The following is a 24,237-nucleotide window of genomic DNA, read 5'->3' as shown; positions in this document are numbered from 1 at the left end:
ATTTATCAGATAATGGCAGTATAATGTTACACATAGAATCTAACATTTGTTAAGAACTTCGTTTGTAATTGTAATCCATGATAATTTTTGTATTGTGGAAAGAACTGTATTATGTCATTGGCTGCAATGTTTTTTTTTTTGTCTTAACAAAACTTTAACCTCTTTATTGAATTTGTTCTTACATTTTCTTACTGTGGAATATTGAAGCCTGGCCCCGGGCCATCAAGTCATCCTTATTGTCCTGTATTGAAACAGTCCATTTTGTCACTCAGTCTACTAATCTAAAAAGCAAGAACCTGCAAACATCGTTTTATAAGATTACATCTGTTAATGCTTTCTTCATCTCTTCTTTGTCTCTCGACAGCGCGGGCCGTCAGGTGCTCAGTGTTCAAATCCAGCCATGAACATAATTGGAGCAGAGGATGAAGACTTTGAGAATGATGAGCAACCCGTGAGTGATACTTTAGCTCAGAACTTGTATGGATGGGAAGAGTGAATATTCCTGTTCCTTAATGATTCTTTTAGAATCTTTGAGGTAGAAGTACTTGGAATAATTCCTTTTCATTTATATTTCTAATTTAAGCAGATGTAAGTGTTTAGAAATATATTTAATGCAATTCTTAATGTTATAGTGTAGTACAGATTTAGCATTAATGCAAAGCAATAATTTGTTAATGTATTAAATAAAATGGTATACTAAAACAATTAGTAACAGCATTCTTCAACAAAACCCTGGTCCTTAACTTCAAATGCTCTCAAGCCTTAAACAATTAGTTATATAAAAATATTAGGATTATATACACTACCATTCAATTTTTTTTATTATTTTTTTATTTTTTTTTGCTAGGAAGAAAATGCATTCTTTTCAGCAAGGTTGCATTAAATTGTTCAAAAGTGATAGTAAAGAAATAAAATGTAAAAAAATTATATAATTTATAATTTAATATAATATTAATAATATAATATTAATTATAATTTAAATGAATGCTGTACTTTTGAACCTTCTATTCATCAAATTATCCTGATATTTTGATAATAAGAAATGTTGCCATTCTGCATATCAGAATGGTTGATTTCTGAAGGATCATGTGACACTGAAGACTGATGAAAATTCAGCTTTGCCATCACAGGAATAAATAAACATTTTTTACACTTAAATAACACTTAGAATAAAATGCATTTAAATGGAAAACAGTTATTTTAAATTATGATATTTCACAGTATTGCTGGTTTCGTTTTTTTTTGATCAAAGAAATGTTGACTTTGTGAGTATAAGAGACTTCTTTCAGAAATATTTAAAAAGTCTTCCCATTTATTATTATTATTACTTTTTATTTATGTAATCGCTTTTTTTCTCAGATGGTGGATGATCAGTGCAGTCACTTTAACAGTATTGAACTGTTGAAATCCAGGCCCACCCACCTGCTGGTCTTCATTCATCATGTCATGTTACAGTTTGACTGTGCTCCTGTGGTGAGAACCTAAACAATGTGTGCCTGTTTTTTTCTGTCAGTGCGCATGCATGCATTTACTTTAGTATGTGAGGCTCAGTGTGTTTCTTACATGACCTCTTGTTCAGCTATGAATGTTGTGTGTGTTTAGGGGGTGGGGGTGTCATGTATTTAGATAAAGCCCTTTTCATGTGATTTAAAGCATGAGTATTTCTTCCTTTATTTGGCATGCAGCCAATGCGGTCTACCCCAGGTACCGTTTCCCGAATCCCAAATCCTTCATCTCTTTCTTCATCTATCTTCAAAACTGTTCAGATAGGATAAATCTCACAGATGTTGATTTTCAGATAAATTTAAATTATCCAACAGGTACTATGTTGTGTTCATTAATTTTCGATTGGTCCATATGTCCCTGTCATCCCTCCTAATACTCTTTTCTCACTGGTCAGCATGTGCTCTGAAAATTTTGAAATGTTTAGTTGCTTCTCTATTCAGTCAATAAGGCCAACATAAAGGTTAACCTAGCACATATTACTATCCCTTTATTCTTGTCTGTCAGTTTTGTTACACTTGTCTTTCTTTAATCTCCCTCACTCGATCTCTCTCTCTCTTTCTTTTCCCCTTGTCTTAGCTATGCTACCTTCATGCTGACCTCTTCAAGAACTTCAATGCCAAAGACACCAAGAAGCACTTTGGGGAATTCTACAACTCTTTCTTGGAAAAAGGAGCGGTATGTGAACAAGAAGGGTTCTAGGGCATTCGGCTGTCAAGTTTGTTTATCACTTTACAAGTCTGCCTCTTTGTTCTGTCACACTTTTCAGTCCACCCCTCATTTTATTGTCTATGATTTTGTTAGACCCCCTAAAGGCATGCTGGGGATTTTATTTGAAGCTGTATTTTATTTATCACACAGGTTATCTGCTGTCCGTCAGTCTTATCTTTGAGCTTGTTTTCTTTCAAAGTGAAGAAAGCTGTCTAATGTTTTAGTATATGGTTCTCTGAAATAACGAAGTAGTAAATATGAAAATACGCACAGAACAAATAAAAAGACAAGTGCAGCAAAAACATGAGATTTGAAAAGATATTTCTGGTGGTTGATTTATAACCCTCACATGTCCATGGACTGCTTTTCCCCAAAAAAATGTATGAATCATAAAAACTAAATTTAAAAAATGTATGTTTTTAAAAGTACAAATGTTCCATGTCACCTCAATTAATTAGAATGATTTTAGACAAATAAAGTTGTATCATAGCTAGAAATTTGCATTAAAATGACTGAAATCGTTGTCAAGTTAGGCTGTTTTTCATTACATTAATGGGATTTAATGTAGTTCTTACTTCTGTGCTTTTTCATGTCATATTTGGTATGGGTGAGATTTATGGTTCTTTCTGACTGTCATTAGATGCTATTAGAAATGGACAGTATGTTACTCAGTTCTTTCTTTCAGTTTCACATGATATATCAGGTCATTTCCCCACTCGTCTGTTTCTCCCCAAATCTGTCTCTGTTTAGACTTGATTTCATTATTTGAAGTTTTTGTCTTTTTCCTCCAGTCTGTCTGCCCCTTTTTTCCAATGTTACTTTTTTCTGCATTCTTTACCCCTCTTTTAGACATGTTCTCTTTCTCTGTCTCTCTTTTTTTCTCTGTTTGTCCGACCCTGACTTCCTGCTTTGGGTCATGGGAATGACCTCCCCTGATCAATGACTGCTTTTTTCCCCCTTTTTCATGTTTTATTTTTATGTTTAGTCTTTCTTTTCCTTTTGAGTATTTCTCTCTCTGTGCACATTTTTGAGTTGACATTAAGGCTATGGACCTGTGGACTGAGCTGAAAATGAAATGGAAGAAAGTAGTTCTCTAGTTATTTATATTGTTGTGACCTCTGGTGGTGCTGTACTTCATTACATCTAACACTGGAGAACAATATAACACTTTTAGCTTGTATTTTATAATGTCCTCCATACTTATTTATTTGAATGAAAATCTAGAGTTAACTGTAATTTGTTTATAATTATCCTTTATTTGTTTATTCTCTCTTCCAGATTCTTAAAATATCTGTGCCAAATAACCTATCCTATGAACTGGGTAAGTGAAATCAGATCACTGCACTTTATATTAAAATATTGTATTATTGCCGTAGTTATATAAAATCCATTAATCTCTCTCACTGTGGCCCTTCAGATCGCATGCGTTCAGAAATAATTACCGAAGAACAACAAAAACGCATTGCTAATGAAATCCAGTTCATGCAGAGTCCAGAGATACTGCGGCAGCTGGACGACTTCAGGTGATAATTCAAAATAAAGTGAACCTGGAGCACTTTGCATTCACAATGCAAATTATGTTTACAATATATAAGATTACATTTTTGTAAAGTCTTGGAAAAGCTTTATGTCCGGTCCTGTTAACAAGTACTCATCTATCCCTGGTGCTTGATTAGCATACCTGTCTGCCTGTACTTGTTTCCCGCATTAGGCAGAAGAGGATGATGGGAATGACTCCCAATGAGCGTGAACTAAATGACGTGGAATCCCATCGTCCAACTGACCGCATCCCTATGGACATGAAGGAGAAGGCAGTAGCTGAATCCTTGCTGGAAAAGATGTTTGAGGCCAAGTAAGAACTGTTATTATAAGAAATTTTACACACACACACATTCATTTGAAAAATAAAATTGTTGTTGTTATTATTATTAATATTATCCTATTTAACAGATTAATTTATAGTTTATAAATTTTGTATTGGAATTGGTATTAATGCATACGTAGTTTTGATGGAATTATCCCATTTGTTACGGTGAGTTTACAGGGTGTCTGTTTTCTCTTTGACTCTCATGTCATGGATGTAAGAGAACCAGCACGTGATCTGGTCTTGTCTGAAACGCAGAGCCAGACCTTTGGCTTTTGCTGCCCTCCGCAGTGCCTAACCTATAATCTGAGCCTGTTTCTCGCTGTCTGCTGTGTGATTTTGTAGTGCCCTGCTGAGTCAAACACCATCTATGCAGTGGGGAAGATGATCACAAACACATCTCCCTCTTGATTCACCTAGACAGAATACAGCTATTGTCAGATCTGCATTCACAGCGGATCAGAACCCCTGAGTCTCTGTCGATATTCACTCACTGGCTGCTGAGTGATGCCTATTGAATGTGTCATACTGCACAGGATCTTCTTGCTGCTGGGCTGTTTGACCCCTTGCAGTGAATTCTATAATAGCAGCATCAGAATTCACTCCACTCTCTGATGTGCTTTATATGCAGTTCAGTTAACTCTGAGGATCAGCTGATGTATCCATTAAAGTTTCATTCTTGGCTCTAAAATTGTGCTTTTGTTGTAGATGGTGCTTCTTTGCTTAAACTGATGCAGTTCAGTCACCTTTTGAAAACATAAGGCAAAAGTTAAATGGTTGTTTACCTAAAATAGACATGGTTTAAAACCAAAATAATTTTTCTGTCTTTCTTGAAACACAGATATTTAGGAGATATTTAGTACAATGACAAGGCGGCTCTTTTCCAGAACAAAAAGTACAAATAAAACCAAACAACAACAAGTGTAGTCTTTATAACTTGTGTGCTGTGTTCGTACTCTAAGTAGGGATGCACAGTATATCGGTACCATAGTGATTATTTGCCAAAAGTTGAGATTTTGTTTAAGGAATGTATTGGATATTTAGCCATCCCTTTGTTATTTTGTAATACTGTTATAATGTAATTCAATTATTAAATGCATTCTATTGCATTTATTTTGCAGTCTTTTTATATTAACATTTGATTTGGACTCCATTTGTTTTAGAGCTCAGCAGTCGTGAATCCTGCAGTCCAAGGTGCTTTAGATGCTCTGCCTAAGCACACCCGTTTTTCTATTAAAAACACACCATGTTGCAACTTGAAGTCTGTCCTTTTCATCTTGAAGAAAGAAATGGTGGCAAAAAGAGAGGAAGTGGTAGAGAGAGGATGGAGTCAGAAGTGCCATGCTGGCAGGAAGTCTCTGATCTCTGGCTCTCTGCCAGAGATCAGAGACTGATGGAAAGGGGGATGAGGCAAGGGTCATGTTTGAGGCCGGCAGAGAGAAGAAAAGAGAGCCAGAGACAAAAGCCTGTTTGCAATGAGACAGGATAGTTAATATATGCTAGACCCATCAGGGTAAAGTGATGTTGTTAAGAGATATAGAGGCTGCATTGCCAAAAAATGCATGTAAGATATTGTGTCTGACAGATTCAGTGACTTATTAGAGACATAATGCATCCTCAGAGACTTCACACAGATTCTTTTGATGTTTAAGTGGTCTCAATATGGGTATTCAGTCTTCATATGCACTCACACAATTGTCCTCTGTTTTCCCAAACACTATCCGCTTTCTCTCACTCAGTTTTTTTTCCCCCTCATTCATTCTCCTCCCTCAGTACAACAGTAATGACCTCACTTGCAGACGCTCATTGGCTGCACTCTTAATCTGAGAGGCGGATCAAGGTTTTTGACTGGCCAGACGCTGGGGATTCCTTATCACACTCTTCCTTTTTTTTATTATCATAGGAAAACATAAGTCTCTGATTTCCATGTTCTTGCATGCCGTTTGCATCAGGCAAAAACACAGTTAAATAGCAAGTTCCACTGCTGGAGCACTTCGCTTGCTTCTGGACATCACCGTAGGACAAACTCAGTGCCTTCATCATAGTTTTTGCAGTTTGAGAAGATAGTGTAGATCAGACATCTAGGTTTGCAAGAGACTGTTTCGTTGCATTGTTTTGTCTTTCGAAATTTGCCTGGAGTGCAGTTTTTGATGCACCACCATTTTTTGTATAACTTTTTTTTTCTCTCTTTTTTGTCATTTGCAAGTGACAGAATATGTTCATTAGTTTTGTAGTTCATTCTACAAACAATACAACAGTTACTGTCATTTTGAGTCAAGAAAAGCTTGAACACTTCAGATTCCACCGTCCTAAAACAGAGTTAAAAACCGGTAGAGAACGAGGGAGAAAAAATGTTACTTAACTTTAAGCAGTGAGTCCTTTAGACCAGCATAATGCTGCATTTTTCCTGTGATATCCCTCTAATTATTTCTGTTTTGCTTTATGCAGCCCTTCAATTGTTCCCGACAAGGACAAAAGGTGAGTTGTCTTTTTTCTTTATCTTTTCTTTCTTGTTTTTAAGTGCAGATGCTGCAGCAGAATGCAAAAGTCAGTTTTTCTTTTTTTTTCTTTTTGATCATTGTGACATTATAGATTGGTGTGTTGTTTTGTCTTCAACTTTTGGTTTGGTTTCTATATGTATCATTAAAGTCATTAAACAGTCACTTTAATGTAGTTGTATTTATTTACTTTTCTGTAGTTGTAATCTCATATTTTCAAAAGAAAATTTTGTTTTCATGAAGTTATCAGTTATTCCAGTTTATATTGTTTGGAAAGAACTCCAGGCTGACATTAGATGGTGCACAATGTGTTTGTCAGTAAGGCTGCTAGTGGATGCTTGCAGCTGTTGCATTTGTTCATTTTGTCATGCACAGCTGTATCACTTAATCCATGTGTGCATGAGACAATTGACAATGCACATGTGCACAGTCTCCTCCAGATTTCTGTCCTTCCCCTTTCCAGTTCTCCTCCCTCTCCCTCTCACTCTTCTCTTTCTCCTCCTTTACTGGAGATTCTGCTGCTCTTTTAAAGTGAAGGAAATGGCCTGATGCCAATTTTAAGATTCCCTCTGAGGTACTTAGACAATTAGACACTAGGCGATTGCACTGACTAGTCGCAGATCACATGACTTCATATGCAATTTTTCAGTACATGCAGGAGGAAACCACCTCACAAAAAACACCTCTCACCACAACAACTCTACAACAATCAAAAAAGCATCTCCCCCCCGCAAATTTCAATATTCTGTGTAACCATTTCTGTTCTTTTATTACTTTAGTAACTGCATCTTTGGAGCAGTAGCCTTTTATATGAAGCACATTGGCGTCAAGACCAGAGCACTTGACAACAAGAAGACGAAGTCAGGATGGCGGCCCTCTGTCCCTTCTGTGCTGAAGGTTAGATGATATGCTCCATAGTTCACTATACAACTTAATTCCTCTGATTTTTACTTAATGGTCTGAATTTGTGTTATTTTGTCTAATAGTATTGTTTCTTTTTCTGTTGAACAGCCATGGGGAGCCAACAAACCAAGCAAAATAATCAAACCGCCTGTATTCACCCGTACGTACTTGGTACAATTTCTTCATTGCTCTCCCTCAGAACACACGCCCTACTTGCATCACGCTCATTGACAAAACCTGTGTTATTTCACTGTGCACATCGATTTGCATTCAACCATTTATACTAATTACCCATAACATCTCAGACACCTGTTAAGATCATTGAGACCAATGTACACAGAAACCAGATGGTGCTTCGGTAGCTTATAGTATGATAAACATTCATCATATATTTATTGAAATGCCTGCGAGATCAAAGTTTGATGTTTTGAATATAGAGTTTAAAGGAACATGTTTGTGTTGCTATGTTTTCCTCTTGCAGATGATGGTAAGCAAACTAGATCGGACTTTGAAGGTATTATGGTTTATTCTTTGTGTAGATTTTCTTCTCTTGGATGGTACATTCCCTTGCTAATCAAATCTAATGCATGTTTGCATGTTCCACTTCACACACATGGGTTTGTCTGTTGTTTTCGTTTCCTTATCCATCTATTTAGCAAATCTGATTTGATTTTCTGGTTGAGGTGGCTTTGTTTGTGATAATGTTTTAAAAAAGTGTTTTTTTATTTTATTTTAATGCTTGCCTACAAATCTTTTTATGATCTTAATGTTTCAATATACCACAGGTGATGTATTCATGAACAGATTTCAGATTATACTTTGCACTGTTTTTGTGTGTGGTGTTTGGGTCCCATTTTACTCAAGATTTATGGGCTTTTTTGGACCTTTGAAACACCATTTCAGTGAATGACTAACACTGCTGGATCAAACTCCTGATTTCCTCTTTCATCTAGTTGTCCATCTGTCACATCTTCTTTTTAGAAAAAACACAATGATCACACAAGCATCTGTCAGTCTTTATGTTGCTTTTGATCCTTCCTCTTATCGCTCTCTTTTCTCTCTTACTTTCTCTCGGTCTAGTAAAGCCAACCAAATCAACCGTCCAATCTCAACGAGCATCCATAAGTGATGGTGGCACCACTCCAGTGCGGAAACCTGGTGTGGCAGGGTCAGGTAGCACGCATGGCTCGGAGAGCAGTGAAGAGATGACCATCAGCTTCAGTGTGACTCCTAGTCCTGACTCTCAGAGTGACACGGGTGAGGGTCGGAAAATGTCGCTTATGTGTTTTAGATTTAAGCACACTGGGCATGTGGGGAATCAATTAACATGGTAACTTCTGGAAATATAAAGGGGAATGAAAGTAATTTATACAAAGCTGCACTGCCACCATACTTAATCAGGGGTGCACCGATATAGGCAAACCAATAATTATATTCATGTTATGGCCAATAACCAATAAATATTACAAATTCTGTAATATTTTGTCAAAAAATAATAAAAAACATAAAACACTAACTAAAATTTAAATGTGAAAAATTACATTAACATTTTGTGAGGGTTAGATAGCAGGTAATCTAAATGTAAAAATGACTGTGTGCAATTCAGTGTTATTTTAATAATATTTATATTCTTTTTTTTGTGTGTGTGTAGTTTAGTTTTAATTCAGTTAACAATTTCAGTGCTTCACCATAAATTTATTTCAATTAGCTGCCAAGGCAACATTTCTACTTTTCATTGTCTAGGTTTTCATGTAATATTTTTTTGTTTTACTTTATTTAAATTAATGAAAATAATTTTAATAGTTTCAGTTAACGATTATAACTCTGGTTCAATTAAATTTCTAATATTAACTGATGGCAATAATATTTTTTGTAAATCTATAATATCAGCTGATAACTGTACCAATAAATTGTGATACCTATGCAGTGTGAAACAACGCATACACATATATAATGTTAGAAGTGGGCTTTGTTGTTATTGAATGTCACCCTAGTGTTTCATATGCAGAAATGTTGTCTCTTTCCTCCTGTAGGTGTTAACAATAATCGTTCAGACCCCAGACCAGTCTCAGAGGGGGGAGATGCGTCTCCCGTCAGCACTGGTGGGGGTCTCTCCGTCTGTGAATCTCCCTCTGTCATTGACATCCCTCCAGATGACATTCAGGACAGTGGCAGGTGAGAAAGCAGGAACAGGAACACAAAAAGAAAAACATTAAACAGACAGCTAGTATACTTTTTAAATTGTACAGAAGTACAACTAAGGAAGGGTGGAAAAACTCCCTGCCTGCTTTGTCTCGGGGAGTCTGCTGTGTCCCTCCTGTGCTGCTGCTCCTGCTGCTGCCCGCAATATATGCTGCCCTCCTTAAGGAAAACAAAGACCAAGATCGTCCCTTACTGCGCAAACATGCCTCCCTCCCTTTCCCCTTCCATCCTAACTCCTTTTCTTCCCACTTTTCATTTTTCTGCATTTTGCTTCCTCCTTTTTTTTATTTTTTTTTTTATTTTTTATTTTTTACCTCTGTCTGTTTGTTCCTTGTCCCACCTGATGTTTTGCAATGTCAGTCATTTTTGTTAGCTTTCAGTTTACAGTTTACCCATGTCGCAGTCTTTCTTCGCATCAAGTCAGCGCTATGTCCCGCAATGTTGCGCCAAGGCATGATGCCATCAAAATAAGCAGATTCTGTCTGAATTTGAGTAAACATTATGACTGCCCAACTATTTGAAAGGCTGTGGTTTTGCTTCTTCTGTTAGTAGGTATATATTTAGCAGATGCTGTCATCCAAAGTGACTTACAGTGCACATATATTTTGATGGAGCAACCTGTTGTTCAGTTTGGTACAATGGTGATATTTACTTGTGGGAACTGAAAAGGTAACATTCCGGATTTCAAACATAAACTTGACTTAGAAATTAATGTAGCTTCTTTACCTTACTGTTTACAGTATATGACATAAAACTACTGTAACTGGATTAAGTGTGCATTTGCTCGCGTAACTGTCCTTCATGCGGGAGCATTGTTTGTTGGTGTTGTCTGTTGTTGTACGCTCTGTCTCGCTTTGTTGCTGGCCTTGAGATTTTGTTACGGGAAGCGTTGAGATAATAGTTGGAAGTTTTGGTTGGGTGTTTGTTAATAAACGATTTGTTCTTGTCTATTCTGTAACTGTTCGTTCGCCCTATGTTTTTACAGAAAGAAGACAAGGTGGGTCTGCATGGTTGTCTCTGGGATTTTCTGCCAGCCTCAACTGCTACTGATGCACATGTTCTCTTATTAAAAATAAATTATATTACATTTTATTATTCATGTAAGAGAAAACATTGTACGATGAATGACATGATTTTTAAGCTTTAGATTCATATTTAGACTCACAGACACTCATACTCACTGCATGGCTAAGTATGGTTCTTCTCGGGTTTTTGGGCTTTAGGGATTGAGGGCAGAAGTATCTGCTTTTTGGTACTCTTTGCACGAATGGAGCCCACTTATTAGCTGATAGTGTTTTATTCAGTATAATCAGTCCCTCCAGGATTTCGCGATTTTGCGATCGCTGAATTTATCGCAAAATCAAGCAAACTCCGCAATTTTCGCAAAAGATCGCATATTTTCGCAATTGCCACAAATTTTCCGCAGAATTTGGGCTTAGAAGCATCCAGTGACATCATCGCAATGGACATTCAGTCAAAGAAAGGTTGTTTCTCAGTTCCAAAAATGGAATGAACAGCCTTGCGTTCTCATCATGACCGATTTACAAGAGCTACATTGGATAAACAAACCGAAAGCAGAACGAATCTGTGCTACTAGTTTGGGCTACGCAGCGCAGACCGTTTATCTGCTCGAGCCGGAGCCGCGGGCTGATCTCGATCACGAGACACCATTATACACAGATCTTTAATATAAAGATATAAGAAAGCAGTCGAATTCGCCACATAATCAACATCTCTGTGAAATCTTGTGAGAAGCATTCAAATTCAGCGCAGAATTCTGTTAAAGCTGATATCAGAACAAATGCCACTGATGTGGAAACCAGGAAAAATATTGTTCATCAAACAAAATCTCCACCATTCACCATGGATTTAACAGTAAAACTACAGGAACAACTTGTGGCAGAAACGGTCTAATGTTTTCGAGTGTTTTTAAATGCTTCACACAACTTTTCCCAGGACTTCAGTGCTTAAGTATTACCGAATTTGAAAGTTATTTTTAATGTGACGATATTTGTTCATCCTTCACAGGTTTCCCCCATGTATAAAACTAAAAGTTTCATAATGTAGGAAAGCAAACACTTACTTAAAAATAAAAAAAAAAGATATTAAATGACCGCAAGTAGATGGCTGCAGAGAAGTACTTGTAGGCCATTTCCACTCCCTTATATATATATATATATATATATATATTGTAGTCATTAAATATATATATTAGATATATATATATATATATATATAACTCAGAAGCAGTTTTACACATTATGAATGACAGTAATAAAAGTACATTTTATCAGATGCAATATATTTATTTCATCTGTAAGACGTCTGCTAAAGATCTGGGAATCATCTGCTGTGTACTCCGATAAACAACTCCGAAGCAGTTTTACATGCATTCTAATAAATGTTTATTTGACATCTGACAGGAAACATCTTAGAGACGTGCTGCAGAGGAGCAAGCACTCTTGAAAATACATCTTGCATATGTAAATGCAGACATTAGATGTCTCAGAGATGTACGTGTGATTAGGGTGAGTGCTTTACTGTCAGGTCCTGGTGCCACCTTCTGTAGAACTTAATGGCACTGGTGTCTTCAAATATTAGTCTGGAGACCTACAGTGCTTCTCGAAGTCAAAAAAGTCATAACAGTGTTATAATAATTTTGTCTGTGGTATATTTTCACTGCAAAACAATAAGAAATAATGCAAATATCACCAAAAATTTTGAGAAAAGACAAAAATCATAAAAAAGTTCCGTGAAATCCTGGAGGGACTGTATAATTGAGGTGTTCAAATGCACTGATATGTTGTAAATGACACGTTAGAAAGAGCTGGAGATATTTGTTAATGTGAATCCCAGAAGGGTCTTTGAACTGATGGGGCTGAATGAATCTCCCTGGTGAACTAGTGCTAAAAACATGATATCTATTGGTTAAGACATTATTTGTCTTCACATTTCACTTACTGTTTCTTTTTCATCACTGTTCAATTTTCTGTTTCTGTCATCTGTTCATGTTACCTTTGGTCTGTGGTCTTTAACTTCACTGTCATCCAATGTCCCTTCCATATTTCTGCTACTTCATTACCCCTTTCCTGTCCTGTCCTGTCCTGTCCGGTCCTGTCCTGTCCTGTCCGGTCTTGTCCCCTTTGTTACATTCTTCATCCTTTATTTCCCCATTTAATTTCTCCTTTTCTTTTCTTTTCTTTTGTTTCCTTTTTCTTCTTCTTTCCTTCCTTCCTCTTCTTCTTCTTTGTTTTTCGTTTCCTTTTTCCTTCCCTTCTTTTTCTCCTTTCCTTTTATTCATGTTCTTTCCTTTCCTTTTCAATTCTTTTATTCCCACTTTCCCTTTCTTCCAACTCCTTTTTGTCTGTTTTGTTTGCTTTTTCCTTTCTTTCTGTCCTCTTCCCACTGTTTTCCTTTCCTTATTCTTCCTATTTCCCCATTCGTTTCCTCTCCCCCTTTCCTTCCTTTTATTTCCGTTGCTTCTTATTCCTTTTTCTTTCCCCCTTTCTCATCTTCTCTTCTCCCCTTTTCATTCCCTGGTCTTTCCTTCCTCTCCTTTACTATCTAATCTCCTTCCTTTTCCTGTTCTTTTGTTTCTTTTTTCCTTCCTTTTTATTTCTTTCCTCCTACTTCTATTCTTGTTCCGTTTCTTGTTCTTCTTTTTCCTCTACCTTTTCCCTCCCCCCCCCCACACACACTTCTCTTGGGTGTTTAGGAATGTGCGCCGCAGCGAGAGCCTTTGCGTGGAGCGCCGTCACTCTCGCCGTAGTGGCTCTACCCGCGCCAAGCAGTCTCGCTCCCGTAGCGACGTGGACCTGCAGTCAACTTCCACCTCCATCCCCCTCTCACCCTCCCCACAGCATTCAGTCTTGTAAGGCAAAGACTAACCATCACACACACTTAGAAACTCTTATACACACACCGTCCACAGGAGACAGCAGCACAAAGGGCTTCTCAGTAAATGATAGAATTCAGAAAATGTAATCATCACTACCTTAACTATTTTTACACTGCTTAACATGTATGTATCCCTTTTCAAATTTTTCCCTTCATTTTTCTCTTAGTGTGGAAGGTGGGTTGTTCCCTGATGGCCTCGTGACTGGTCCTGCTTTTGGCCCCTTCCCTCAGCAGGAAGAGATGGAGCCCCGTCTCCTGGAGCTCGAGCAGGACCCACCCAACTGGAGGGCCCTTGCTTCTCCTGAGGACTTGAAAAAACTGAGCAAGAAGGAAATCAAAAGACAAGAAGTTATCAATGGTAATACAATCAAGAATGTTGAAAAAATATCCACAGGTTCAAGTGCCTTATTTTGTTGAATCCTCTGTGTAGCAGGGTGCAATGATGAACACATTTTTCTCTGTGTGTCTCTCAGAGCTGTTTACGACAGAACATGCTCATGTCCGTATGCTGAGTGTATTGCAGACTGTGTTTTCTCGGCCGCTGGAGAGGGAAGATATTATGAGCATAACTGAACTGGCCACCATCTTCCCCAGCCTTGATGATATCATAGAGATGCACTGTATGTATCCACTTCAAATATATTACTACACTGAAATCTGCATGGTTTCAGATTTTGATGGCCCTTCAAATTATGTATACAAAAATAGTTAAGTTAAATAGTCACGGAAATCCTTGTTACAGCTTAAATCCATTATTTATTTATTTTTAGATGCTTTCTATGAGAACCTGAAAAAACTGAGGCAGGAGGATGAGTACATTGTCAAAATCATAAGCACGCCACTTCTCAACAGGGTAAGTAGCTTAGAGAGTGCTAAAGGCTAGTTTTTCATGTTCTTTCTCAACATCGTGTCATTCAGCATTCATCTTAACAACATGAACTTATATTAGCAGTTACACAAATAGACATGTCTTTATCTCTGTAGTTCAGTGGATCAGAGGGAGAGTGGTTTCAGAAGCTCTCCGCACGCTTCTGTAGCTACCAGTCCTGGGCTCTGGAGCTGATAAAGATCAGACAGAAGAAGGATGCCCGTTTTAATGCTTTTATACTGGTATCTTTACTCTTAAAACACTCTTTTTCCATGTTATTGCAACTGTTCGGCAGTCACATAAATGTATTATGATAGGTAAAAAACATTTATGGAAGCTTGGCCTTTCAAAATGTCTTTAAGTAAATGTTCTGTGTTTGTGTTGTAGGAGGCAGAGAGTAAGCCACAGTGTCGGAGGCTACAGCTGAAGGATATCATTCCCATAGAGATGCAAAGACTAACCAAGTACCCTCTTCTGCTAGAAAACATTGCCAAGAACACAGGTTTTCAAATCTAATACTTCTTTATTTCTAGAAAACCATTTGTGCAAACAGTGCAAAACACTTGCTAAACAATTGCAAATTCATGTAAAACCGAAGTAAATAACAAATTAAACTAAAAATACTATAAATTAACAACTGCATAACCAATGTCCATTTCTCACAGATGATAAAGCAGAAAAAGAGAACATTAACCAAGCAGCAGAATCCTGCCGCAAGATCCTCAACCATGTCAATGAAGAAGTTAAACTCATGGAGAACCTGCTGGTGAGAATTCAGTAGAAATTCCTTCATATAAACAGGGTTTAGTGTAAGGATGTGTGGTCTGGCAGTATACAGGCATTACTACATTCCAGCATGTTGTAATGTATGTATTTTGTATGATACTGTCTGAAATCTTTCATACTGTGATATAAGATTTTGGTCATACCACCTATATCTATATGCGTTTAAACTCATAATTTCTAATATGCAATTTCCCAACAACCATTTTGGTCTTCAATATATTACGCCCATCTTCAACTTCAATCTTCAGATTTTGAAAGACTACCAGCGCCGACTGGACACATCAGGACTGAAACAGAGCAATGACCTCTACAGTGAGTACAAGGTGAGAAATATCTTGATGTCTCGTGTGTGAGGTACTAATGTTACTAATGCAGAGACTCTGGGGCTGATATGATCTGCTCTTCTCTCTGTTCATCAGAACATTGATCTGACCACCAGAACAATGCTGTTTGAAGGACCTCTGACATGGAGGGTGACCAAGGAGAAAGCGATCGGTAAGCCCCGTCGACACATTCCCCCAAATGAAAATTCTCAAATTTTATTGGCATTTCATTGCATCCATAATCAAGAATGCAGCCTCTTACTCAAGCTATTTTTGTGTGTGTTTGCAGATGTGCACTGTGTTTTGCTGTCAGACCTGCTGGTCTTGCTTCAGAAGCAGGATGATAAGATGGTTTTGAAGTGTCAGAGCAAAAGCAACGTAGCCATTCAGGAAGGCAAACAGATGCTGAGTCCAATCATCAAACTAGAATCTGTTTTCCTCAGAGATGTGGCCACTGGTGAGTGAGTAAGAATTAGCATGTTTTATTCTGAATAACGTGAATTTGATATACAGCTACTTTCGTTTTTTCCATCAGACCCGAAGGCCCTCTACGTTATCTTCACTTGGGAAAGCGGAGCACAGATCTATGAACTAGTGGCTCAGTCCATCGGGGAGAGGAAAAAGTGAGTGTGAACCATATAAAGCCATTTATATTTAACGCTTATACGAATGACTGGAAGGCAGATGATATGATATCCCACTTCAAAATTAAAAATCCAAAACATGTAATTTGATATGACACTCACAGTCTGTTTTGTTCCAGTTGGACAGAGGTGATTAAGACTACGGTTGACGAGTTGAAGAAGAGGGATGGGAATAAGATAAAAAGACAAAAAAGCAGCAGCATATCTAACAGTGTCCTTGGACCTTTATATAGCCCGTGAGTGTGTTTTTGGCAAATATCCCCATAAGGGTAATTGAGCGTCCTTATCAAGGTGCTGTCGAACTAGCAAGCTCAAAGCTGACTTCAATCTTTAAAATTATTTCCATTTCTTTTCTCCAGTTTGCATCCCCCTCTTAGCCCCACTGAAAATGGAGAAGACCTGTTGAAAAGTCGCAGTGGTGAGACTTTTGGCACTTGGAAATAGATATTAAAGGGATAGTTCACCCAAAAATGAAAATTACCCCATGATTTACTCACTCTTAAGCCATCCTAGGTGTATATGACATTCTTCTTTCAGACGAATACAATTGACGTTCTAGTAAATATCCATCCATAATAAAAGAAGTCCACACGGCTCTGGTCGCTTCAGAAGGCCTTTATTAACTCCCTGGAGCCGTGTGGACTTCTTTTATTATGGATGGGTGCAATTTTTTGGACTTCAAATTTTGGGCTACCATCCACTCCAATTGTATTCGTCTGAAATAAGAATGTCATGTACATCTAGGATGGCTTGAGGGTGAATAAATCATGGGGTAATTTTCATTTTTGGGTGAACTATCCCTTTAAGTCTATCCAAGTAATTTTACCATGGTATTTTAATGTGACTGTGTGTTACTTTATTTCACCATAGAGCGATTTAAAGACAGTCCTACTGATGAGAAGAGTAGAGAAACTGATTCTTCACTCATAGACTACCTAGGGGCCAATGGCTTTGACCTGCTCAGCCATAGCCACGCCCCTCCAGAGAAGTCTGCTTTTGGTGCTTTGGATGAAGGTCATAACATGTGTCATTTTATGCAGGTCTAACAGTGAATACTTACAATTTCATGCTGTACTTAATCTTTTTTTTGCTTGTATACCTCTCGCAGTCATGTATTTGAAGAGGCTATTGGTCGGCAGTATTAGCCTGTCAGATGACTCTCAGACTCTTGGGGAAAATGCACCTGAAAGCCAGGAGGCAGATGGAGGTCAGTCGTCAGGGAATACACACAATATTGCTTCAGGTTTTAAGCTGAAGAGGTTCAACCTCACATTTAATCATAAAGTACAGCTGTGCTCTCTCCTTACCAAACCATTCAGAAATGTAGAAAACGGTCATAAATTATTGATTGATATTGAAATCCGCAATTCCCTTTTTTTTCCTTCTCAGTGGAGGAATCCAGCACAGAAGGAAGAACTGAAGGAGAAGAGAGTGGGGGAGATGGAGGGAATAAAGGAGAAGAGGAAAGAGGGATAAGTGCTCCTCTAGTGCTTTCTGAGGAACGCATGGAGGAGGTGCAGAGGAGACTACAGACTCTTGAGGAGCAACTGAAGAGATTGCAGGCAAGGAGAACTCAAATGCATTTGTGAAAGAGAATAGGGTCAGTTCTTCAGTTCTTGAAGAGGAGAAAAATTGGTTTCTCTTGATTTTGATGGTCCCTTTAACACATTCTGTTGACTGTAAGTAACGCTGCACCTACATGTCTACTATCTCTCATTAGAGTATTAGTAGACTGGTAGGGTTAGGGTTAGAATAATTTGACATGTACTTGCAAAGTTACTTATAGTCAGTAGAATGTCTGTTGGGAGACCATGACAATAAAGAGTTAGCAGATATTAAGCAAACAGTCTACTTATACTCTGATGAGAGTTAGTAGACATATAGGTGCAACATTACTTATTGTCAACAGAATGTTCAAAAGGGACCATCAAAGTAAAGTGTTACTGAAAAATGAAACGTCATCTGAGCGAGGTGAATAAGCTTAGAGTGGTGCCCTACTTAATACCTATCTCTGATGTTGTGTTTGTTCCCAGGCTGTTGAGGAGGACCATTATAAGTTGCAAGAAGCTCTTGCTAAATATTCACTTCAGGGGGGCAATTACAACTGAGAAACTTGACAACCTGCTGTTACAAGGTACTACCACATACTAAACACAAAAGCATATTTTTTTTTATGTGTATCGTCTTCAATTTTATATGGCACCATTCTCTTTTTTTTGAAAGTATAGCAATTCCATTTCTATCATCTGTCTTCTGTCCTCAGATCACTGTATGTGCTGGACTCAATACTTCGCTGATTGACTAATTCTGCCTGAATTTTCCCACTCCATCTCTTCTCTCTTTTCGACTGCCCTTTCAGAAGATTGTCAGCAGGCCTCCCGCACTTTCCATGCCACTGAGAAATGAAATGAAGTGGGCGTTGCGAAATGATGTATGAGTGTGTATGTTTCTGTTTATAGTTATGAAAGACAGTCTTGCCAAAAGATGCCAAAGAAATGTGCAACACCTAGAGAGATATCAGAGTGAAATGCTACGTGTACATGTGGAAGCAATGTAACATACAGAAACATGCTCACACAGACACACACACAAACAATGATAAGCATGCCAAAAGTAATTTAGTACCAAAAGACTATGTATATTCATAGAAAAGTATAGTTGCATCTTTGTGAATGCAGTCTTGATGCATATGAAGCCTGCTTCTCAAACTGTAGTTTAGTCAGGTTTTAAATAAGTTAAATTAAACAGATAATGTGCCCTTTTATGTTTTGCCTTTTTATACACATTTTAAGATGTTCACTCATCCTAATAATTATTACCTTACTATATAACATGTATTTTCAAAAATAATAGATATTCAAAAGGATATATGTAGAACTGTTGTTGCATGCATTGGCCAAATTGTTGTAAAGTGCAGAGTTTTTTTGTCTTCTTACCAGAAGTTCTGTTGTTGCTCTGCGAATGAGAAAAGAAGTGCTAAGTAGGATAGATCAACAGATGGATGAGCAAAGGAAGCAGAGAGAAGGTTTGAGGAAGGTGGGCTTGCTTATGCCTAACCGCTCTGAAGTGAAATCAAGGCGAGCATTGATGTTGAGCGATCTCGTCAGGGTTTGATATTGTGGTTATATTACATAGCATTTTGAATGACCAGCTTGCAGGTGCATCCACACATCCTTGCTGTTATAATAGGAAGCATGCACAATGTATAGCATTCTCTAATGCAGCTGTTGCAGATCGTACTCTGGTAGGTGAACTCAGATCTTATGATAATCATCACACATTACCTGTTTGTGTGCTCTATGCAAATTCTGTGTTTGTGGCTTTAAAAGGTATCAGTCATTTCTGACAATTCAGTTTTTTCTGTTTTTATGTTCGACAATACCATTACTCTACAGTTTGCAAAAATATAGTTGTTTTTCTGTAATTGCTTGTAACATTGTCTCTCAGTTTATTTTATTTTAGGGAGTCATTTTCTTTAAAAGCAGGACCAAAGAAATGATTGTGGAACAAAATTTAGATATGTAAACACTTTTGCCTTGCATGGGGAGGTCAGCTGTAAATTGGAATAGAGAAGTATCCTGATTCTCATGGTCAGTCCATGATTTCCAGCTTAAGGGACTGCTCTCCCTGTCTTATTAGGAGACCAGAGCACAGAGAATCAGACACATGCAGGGGTTCATAGGGTGTTATATCTCAGAGTTTGGAGACAGGAACACAAACTGAAGGTTTTCTCACCAGTACTGTAGTTATTTTCATGTATTCATGATGCTACTGCAACAGGTCTTTTGACCCTTGACGGACTTCAAAATTATGCAACTTATTTTACCTTATTTGTTACATATTGTGATTTATATTCATTGTAATTGTGTTGATCTTTGTGATTTCAGTAAGCCCTTGTTTCCTTTTCCCGCTCTTTTCCCAGCTGATTACCTTCACCAAATGGTTTATCAGAACAATTTACCAGAGGTCTTGCATTCTGGTCGGCAGTGTTGATCCTAGTTCATGTCAATCAGACCTTTTGTTCATTTTCATAATTTTTTCCTTTTAGAAGTAGCAAACGAAAATGTTTAAAGTGTGGTAATGAAACTATCATGGTGCAAGATCTGTTCTGCCTACTTCACTTTCCTACAGTCCTTTTGCACAATTTCTTTTATTTACAATTGCTTGAATGGGTGGTTTATTCATATCCTTTGATTCAAAAAAAAAAAAAAAAATTATGTAATTACCATAAGTATGCATTGCCTATTATAAAAGAAGAACTGAGAGAGTCAGAGTGCACCCTTAACTATAAAAAAGGCTTCACTGAATTTCACTTTTATGGTAAGAGTCTTATTTTTGATGTGGAACTGACAACAATTTCATTTTGATTAGAAAGTTTTAAATTGAGCCTTGACCCCTTGATAATGGTGTGGTGTCATTCTCTCTCATTTCTTAATATTTTCATGTGTATCTGTTACATATACGTACTGTATACATGGTGATATATCTGTATGTTTAAATCTATTTATAGGGTGCCTTGTGCAGATTGGGTTTGTTTTTATTTCAAAAGGGCTCTTTAATTCCAGCTGACAGGCACGGGTGGCCTTGCCCTCTCCTCATTAGCGATGTTCAGTGTTAAATATTAATCTGATATTTTGCTCCAGACCCGCCAAATTATAGCCGTTCCACTCATTTGTTGTTCTTAAAAATGTCTGAGTGCTTAGTACTGAGTGCCCTTTGTTAGATCTTTTAAAGCCTCTGCAATCCATGTTTTTTATGTAATTCTGTGTACAGGAGTCCACTCATTACAGGCATTCCTGCTGTCTATTTAAATGATTATGCAAGGACTATACTGTGTATTTGGGCTTTGATTTTATATGTAAGATACATAAAAATTTAGGTACTTTTTTTTCTTTTTCTTTTTTTTAAATAAATGATCAAAAATGATTTGAACTTTTATTGTCCTTATTTTCAGAAGGGTTCAGTTGACATTAGCGGTTTACTCCATAATCCAAAATAGAGAAGAATATCCAGTTATTATGTCTATATTCTCTGTTTTGTGTATCGTATAAGTTGTGTTTAGTACAAATTGTGGGTAAAATGGGTGACTTATGACTTCCAAAAAATAATGGGAGCCTTTTTAGCATGACCCAGTTGTTTTGGTGTTTTAAAATGCTGGTTAAACATATTAATAATGAAATATTGCATATTTTCCAGGAGATCACATTATTTTGTCCAGCCCCTGTATTTGCATGTGTTCACCACAAACTGAAACAGAAGAATGGGTGGGTTTAGATGATACAGGAAGACAAACACTTAAAGGCACATTTACTGATGAGCAGCAAGAGGTTTTTTATTAGGAGAGTTTATGGTGTTTATTATTGAAAATGCCATTCAAACTGATAATTTTCTTACGTTTCTGACGGGCAAGGAATAGCATATATTTAATGTGTGTATGTGATGTTGGTTTTAATGTAAAATTTTAATATTTGTTAATCTTTCATTATTATTAAAATAATCTGAGCTCTCTTTGAGCACAACAAAATATAGAGAGAGAAATTTAAATGTAGTTTTTGGAAAACATACCATTTCAAATTCAGTGATAGACTTGTTATCGCCTACAAAAGAACAAAAGTTTCCATCCACATGTCTGTGTTTTACCTCAGTGAAGCTGATTTCCTCAAAGCAGCTGTTTCAATTAGCATCTTATTGCTACCAGAGTCTAGATTTTTCACCAGTTTTTACCCCTTTGTCTTTTTCAGTGTGACTTTCAATTTTAAGGGTCTAATTTAATTTTACACTGTATTATTGTACACTGTACTGTAGTCTCGTCTATACAGCATTTTGTGGGTGGGAAGTGTATGGTTTAGTTAATAGATTTAAACATGCTGATATCATGTGGACTGAAGTTAATGCCTGTTGGGGGAAAATCCATATAGTAAGCTGCTTTGATATAAGAGGGTTTTAATCACATATGAGCAAATCTTAAAGAAACCCCCGACGATGGTCATGGACTGTTTTGCACTCAAATACTTTGTTCTGCTGTTTTGCCATCCAAAATTATAACATATTATTAAATGGCTTTGGTTTATTGTCCTTTGCATAAGCTGTTGCCAACGCTGATTTAGAAGGGCTGAAACTGGAGGTGGATAAGCCGTTTGAGCGTGTGGTTCTCTCCCATGAAGCCACCATCCGTTGCTGCTACCACTGGAATAAGAAACCCCATTTCAACTGGATCGTGAATATTCAGAACACCAGTGGTACCACAATGCCCAGTTTAGTAAATCTGCTCCGTTTGCTGGTTTTCAAGAGGGTCTGCCTCAATGATATTGGCTTGTACCAGTGTAAACTGAATCATAACACTCTTCAAATCTTTACCCATGGAACCTTCCTTCAAGTATACAGTGAGTCAGACCACAGCCATGATTAAGTATACTTCATTTTATTTCTTGTCAGTATCACAGAAACATTTTCAGACAACTATATACACTGCTGTTCAATTTTTTATTTTATTTTTTTAAATGAAGATGTCTCTTTCGCTCACCAAGACTGCATTGAAATATTATAATTTGAAATAGCTCTGGTTAATTCTTTGATTAATGGAAAGGTCAGAAGAACAGCATTTATTTGACATAGAATTTCTTTTGTAATAAAAATCAAAGTATTATCTTTCTAAAAACTAAAAAGTATTATCTTTCAAAAAAAATCTTATACTGACCTCAAACTTTTAAACAGCAGACTATAATAAATACTATTTATATAACTTAAAATAATGCATTTTAATGTTATACAAAATCTGATGTAGGCCCACTGTCAAATTATTTATTCTTCATTACATAAATATGAAAGTCACAAACATAATGCAAGCACTCAAGCTCTCTTAAGAGGCTGCATTGTGCAATAATCTCCATAAATCTTTCAATCCATTCAATGACATAAAACCAAATTCAACTCATTCATTTGTGTTACTTAACTCTCCTTAAATACACTCACATGCAAGTTTTATTGTCAGAGGAAGTGAACATTTCAGCTCTTTTGACATCTATTTTTGTCTATTTGTTTCATTTTTTCTCAGATTTTTTTAAGACAATGGCCCATGGTCAGTTTGATCTACTTGTCTTTTCTGAATTCTTCAGGAGTTAAAACATTCTCTTTAATTAGAACCTTTGCAGAAAACCTTAAACCTCAGCGAGAGTGTGAAGAACAGCATTATTACAGCATTAGCGGTGTTGCTGCTGATAAGTGTATTGATCCCTGGCACCATGCTCCTCTGTAAGGTCAGACACACTGATTGTGTAATGCTGATTTAATGTTGATTCAACATATTGGATGTATTCCATACAGCATATAAAAAGAAAACTGCACCACACACAACATTAAACAAACAAATGAATAAAGTGAATCCATGATGATGACAGATGTTCAACTTTATTTCTCCAGTCAAAGAGACTGAATGAACTGGAGAGGAAGAAAGAAAGGGAGGAAGAGAATATCTATTCCCACTACATTTTCTTTTTCTTATTATCATGCTGCGTATTCACAAAAGTGACCTTCACATATACTTGAACAGGGTCTAAACCTGGATAAATGCAACTCAGCTTACCATCAAACTAAACACTCCAATCAGCAAGGCCAGGATGTGGCAAGCTGTGGAGAAGACATTCAGCTTGAGAAGCCATAGCTGGAGCTGGAGAAACATGGAAAGGGACAATGTTAACAAGATAGACAGACAATGGAAAAGTGAACCCTGTGTATTATTTGAGATACATTGTTTAAGTGGTGATTTTAGCACTTCACGAGCCTCCTGTCAGTATCTTGAATCTCTCTTAATAGTTTACAGATAAGCTTTTTGTGTGTGTGTGTGTGTGTTAATCAAACACATCCACTAATGATTTGGATGAATTGTATTAAACATTTAGCATTGTGTGGATATTTTGATGAATGTCACATTTTAAGTGTGTCCTGAGGAATAAATAATAAATAGACACACTCCCCTGGATACTCAAATTGACAATTAAATGACAATACTTAATGAGAGTAGACTGCAGCCTGCATAGTA

General features: G+C 37.1%; 2 protein-coding genes across 9 annotated transcripts in view; both read left to right on the top strand.

The window, feature by feature from the left end:
- The window catches only part of LOC109105941 (rho guanine nucleotide exchange factor 1-like), a 39,699-nt gene extending 18,574 nt beyond the window's left edge, over positions 1 to 21,125 (top strand). For 2 of the 8 annotated variants that reach the window (XM_042772560.1, XM_042772558.1), the window contains exons 3-33: positions 365 to 451; positions 1,360 to 1,473; positions 2,083 to 2,181; positions 3,493 to 3,535; positions 3,632 to 3,737; positions 3,926 to 4,066; positions 6,527 to 6,556; positions 7,356 to 7,473; positions 7,588 to 7,639; positions 7,961 to 7,993; positions 8,560 to 8,736; positions 9,513 to 9,654; positions 10,667 to 10,678; positions 13,397 to 13,552; positions 13,746 to 13,936; positions 14,052 to 14,198; positions 14,349 to 14,431; positions 14,563 to 14,688; positions 14,834 to 14,948; positions 15,112 to 15,212; positions 15,481 to 15,555; positions 15,652 to 15,727; positions 15,845 to 16,012; positions 16,091 to 16,178; positions 16,319 to 16,435; positions 16,559 to 16,617; positions 17,070 to 17,213; positions 17,308 to 17,406; positions 17,589 to 17,761; positions 18,233 to 18,333; positions 18,463 to 21,125. In XM_042772560.1, the coding sequence (XP_042628494.1) occupies positions 365 to 451; positions 1,360 to 1,473; positions 2,083 to 2,181; positions 3,493 to 3,535; positions 3,632 to 3,737; positions 3,926 to 4,066; positions 6,527 to 6,556; positions 7,356 to 7,473; positions 7,588 to 7,639; positions 7,961 to 7,993; positions 8,560 to 8,736; positions 9,513 to 9,654; positions 10,667 to 10,678; positions 13,397 to 13,552; positions 13,746 to 13,936; positions 14,052 to 14,198; positions 14,349 to 14,431; positions 14,563 to 14,688; positions 14,834 to 14,948; positions 15,112 to 15,212; positions 15,481 to 15,555; positions 15,652 to 15,727; positions 15,845 to 16,012; positions 16,091 to 16,178; positions 16,319 to 16,435; positions 16,559 to 16,617; positions 17,070 to 17,213; positions 17,308 to 17,406; positions 17,589 to 17,761; positions 18,233 to 18,307 (3,147 nt within the window). In that variant the 3' untranslated portion in view covers positions 18,308 to 18,333; positions 18,463 to 21,125. Of the gene's footprint in view, positions 1 to 364; positions 452 to 1,359; positions 1,474 to 1,685; positions 1,705 to 2,082; positions 2,182 to 3,492; positions 3,536 to 3,631; positions 3,738 to 3,925; positions 4,067 to 6,526; positions 6,557 to 7,355; positions 7,474 to 7,587; positions 7,640 to 7,960; positions 7,994 to 8,559; positions 8,737 to 9,512; positions 9,655 to 10,666; positions 10,679 to 13,396; positions 13,553 to 13,745; positions 13,937 to 14,051; positions 14,199 to 14,348; positions 14,432 to 14,562; positions 14,689 to 14,833; positions 14,949 to 15,111; positions 15,213 to 15,480; positions 15,556 to 15,651; positions 15,728 to 15,844; positions 16,013 to 16,090; positions 16,179 to 16,318; positions 16,436 to 16,558; positions 16,618 to 17,069; positions 17,214 to 17,307; positions 17,407 to 17,588; positions 17,762 to 18,232; positions 18,334 to 18,462 lie in introns of all 8 variants that reach the window. The other 6 variants (XM_042772565.1, XM_042772563.1, XM_042772564.1 and 3 more) reach the window with 5 other exon arrangements.
- Positions 21,126 to 21,737: 612 nt separating this feature from the next.
- On the top strand, positions 21,738 to 24,170 carry LOC109106520 (B-cell antigen receptor complex-associated protein alpha chain-like). The gene is made up of 2 exons (XM_042773349.1): positions 21,738 to 22,582; positions 23,340 to 24,170. The coding sequence occupies exons 1-2, from the start codon at positions 22,447 to 22,449 to the stop codon at positions 23,486 to 23,488; spliced, it is 285 nt and encodes a 94-aa protein (XP_042629283.1). The 5' UTR covers positions 21,738 to 22,446; the 3' UTR covers positions 23,489 to 24,170.
- The last annotated feature ends 67 nt before the right edge of the window (positions 24,171 to 24,237 follow it).

Source organism: Cyprinus carpio, chromosome A16 (assembly GCF_018340385.1).
Source record: "Cyprinus carpio isolate SPL01 chromosome A16, ASM1834038v1, whole genome shotgun sequence".
In the NCBI taxonomy this organism is placed as follows: Eukaryota; Metazoa; Chordata; class Actinopteri; order Cypriniformes; family Cyprinidae; genus Cyprinus; species Cyprinus carpio.
Note: the sequence above shows the minus strand (reverse complement) of the source record. Positions and strands in the feature narration are given on the sequence as shown.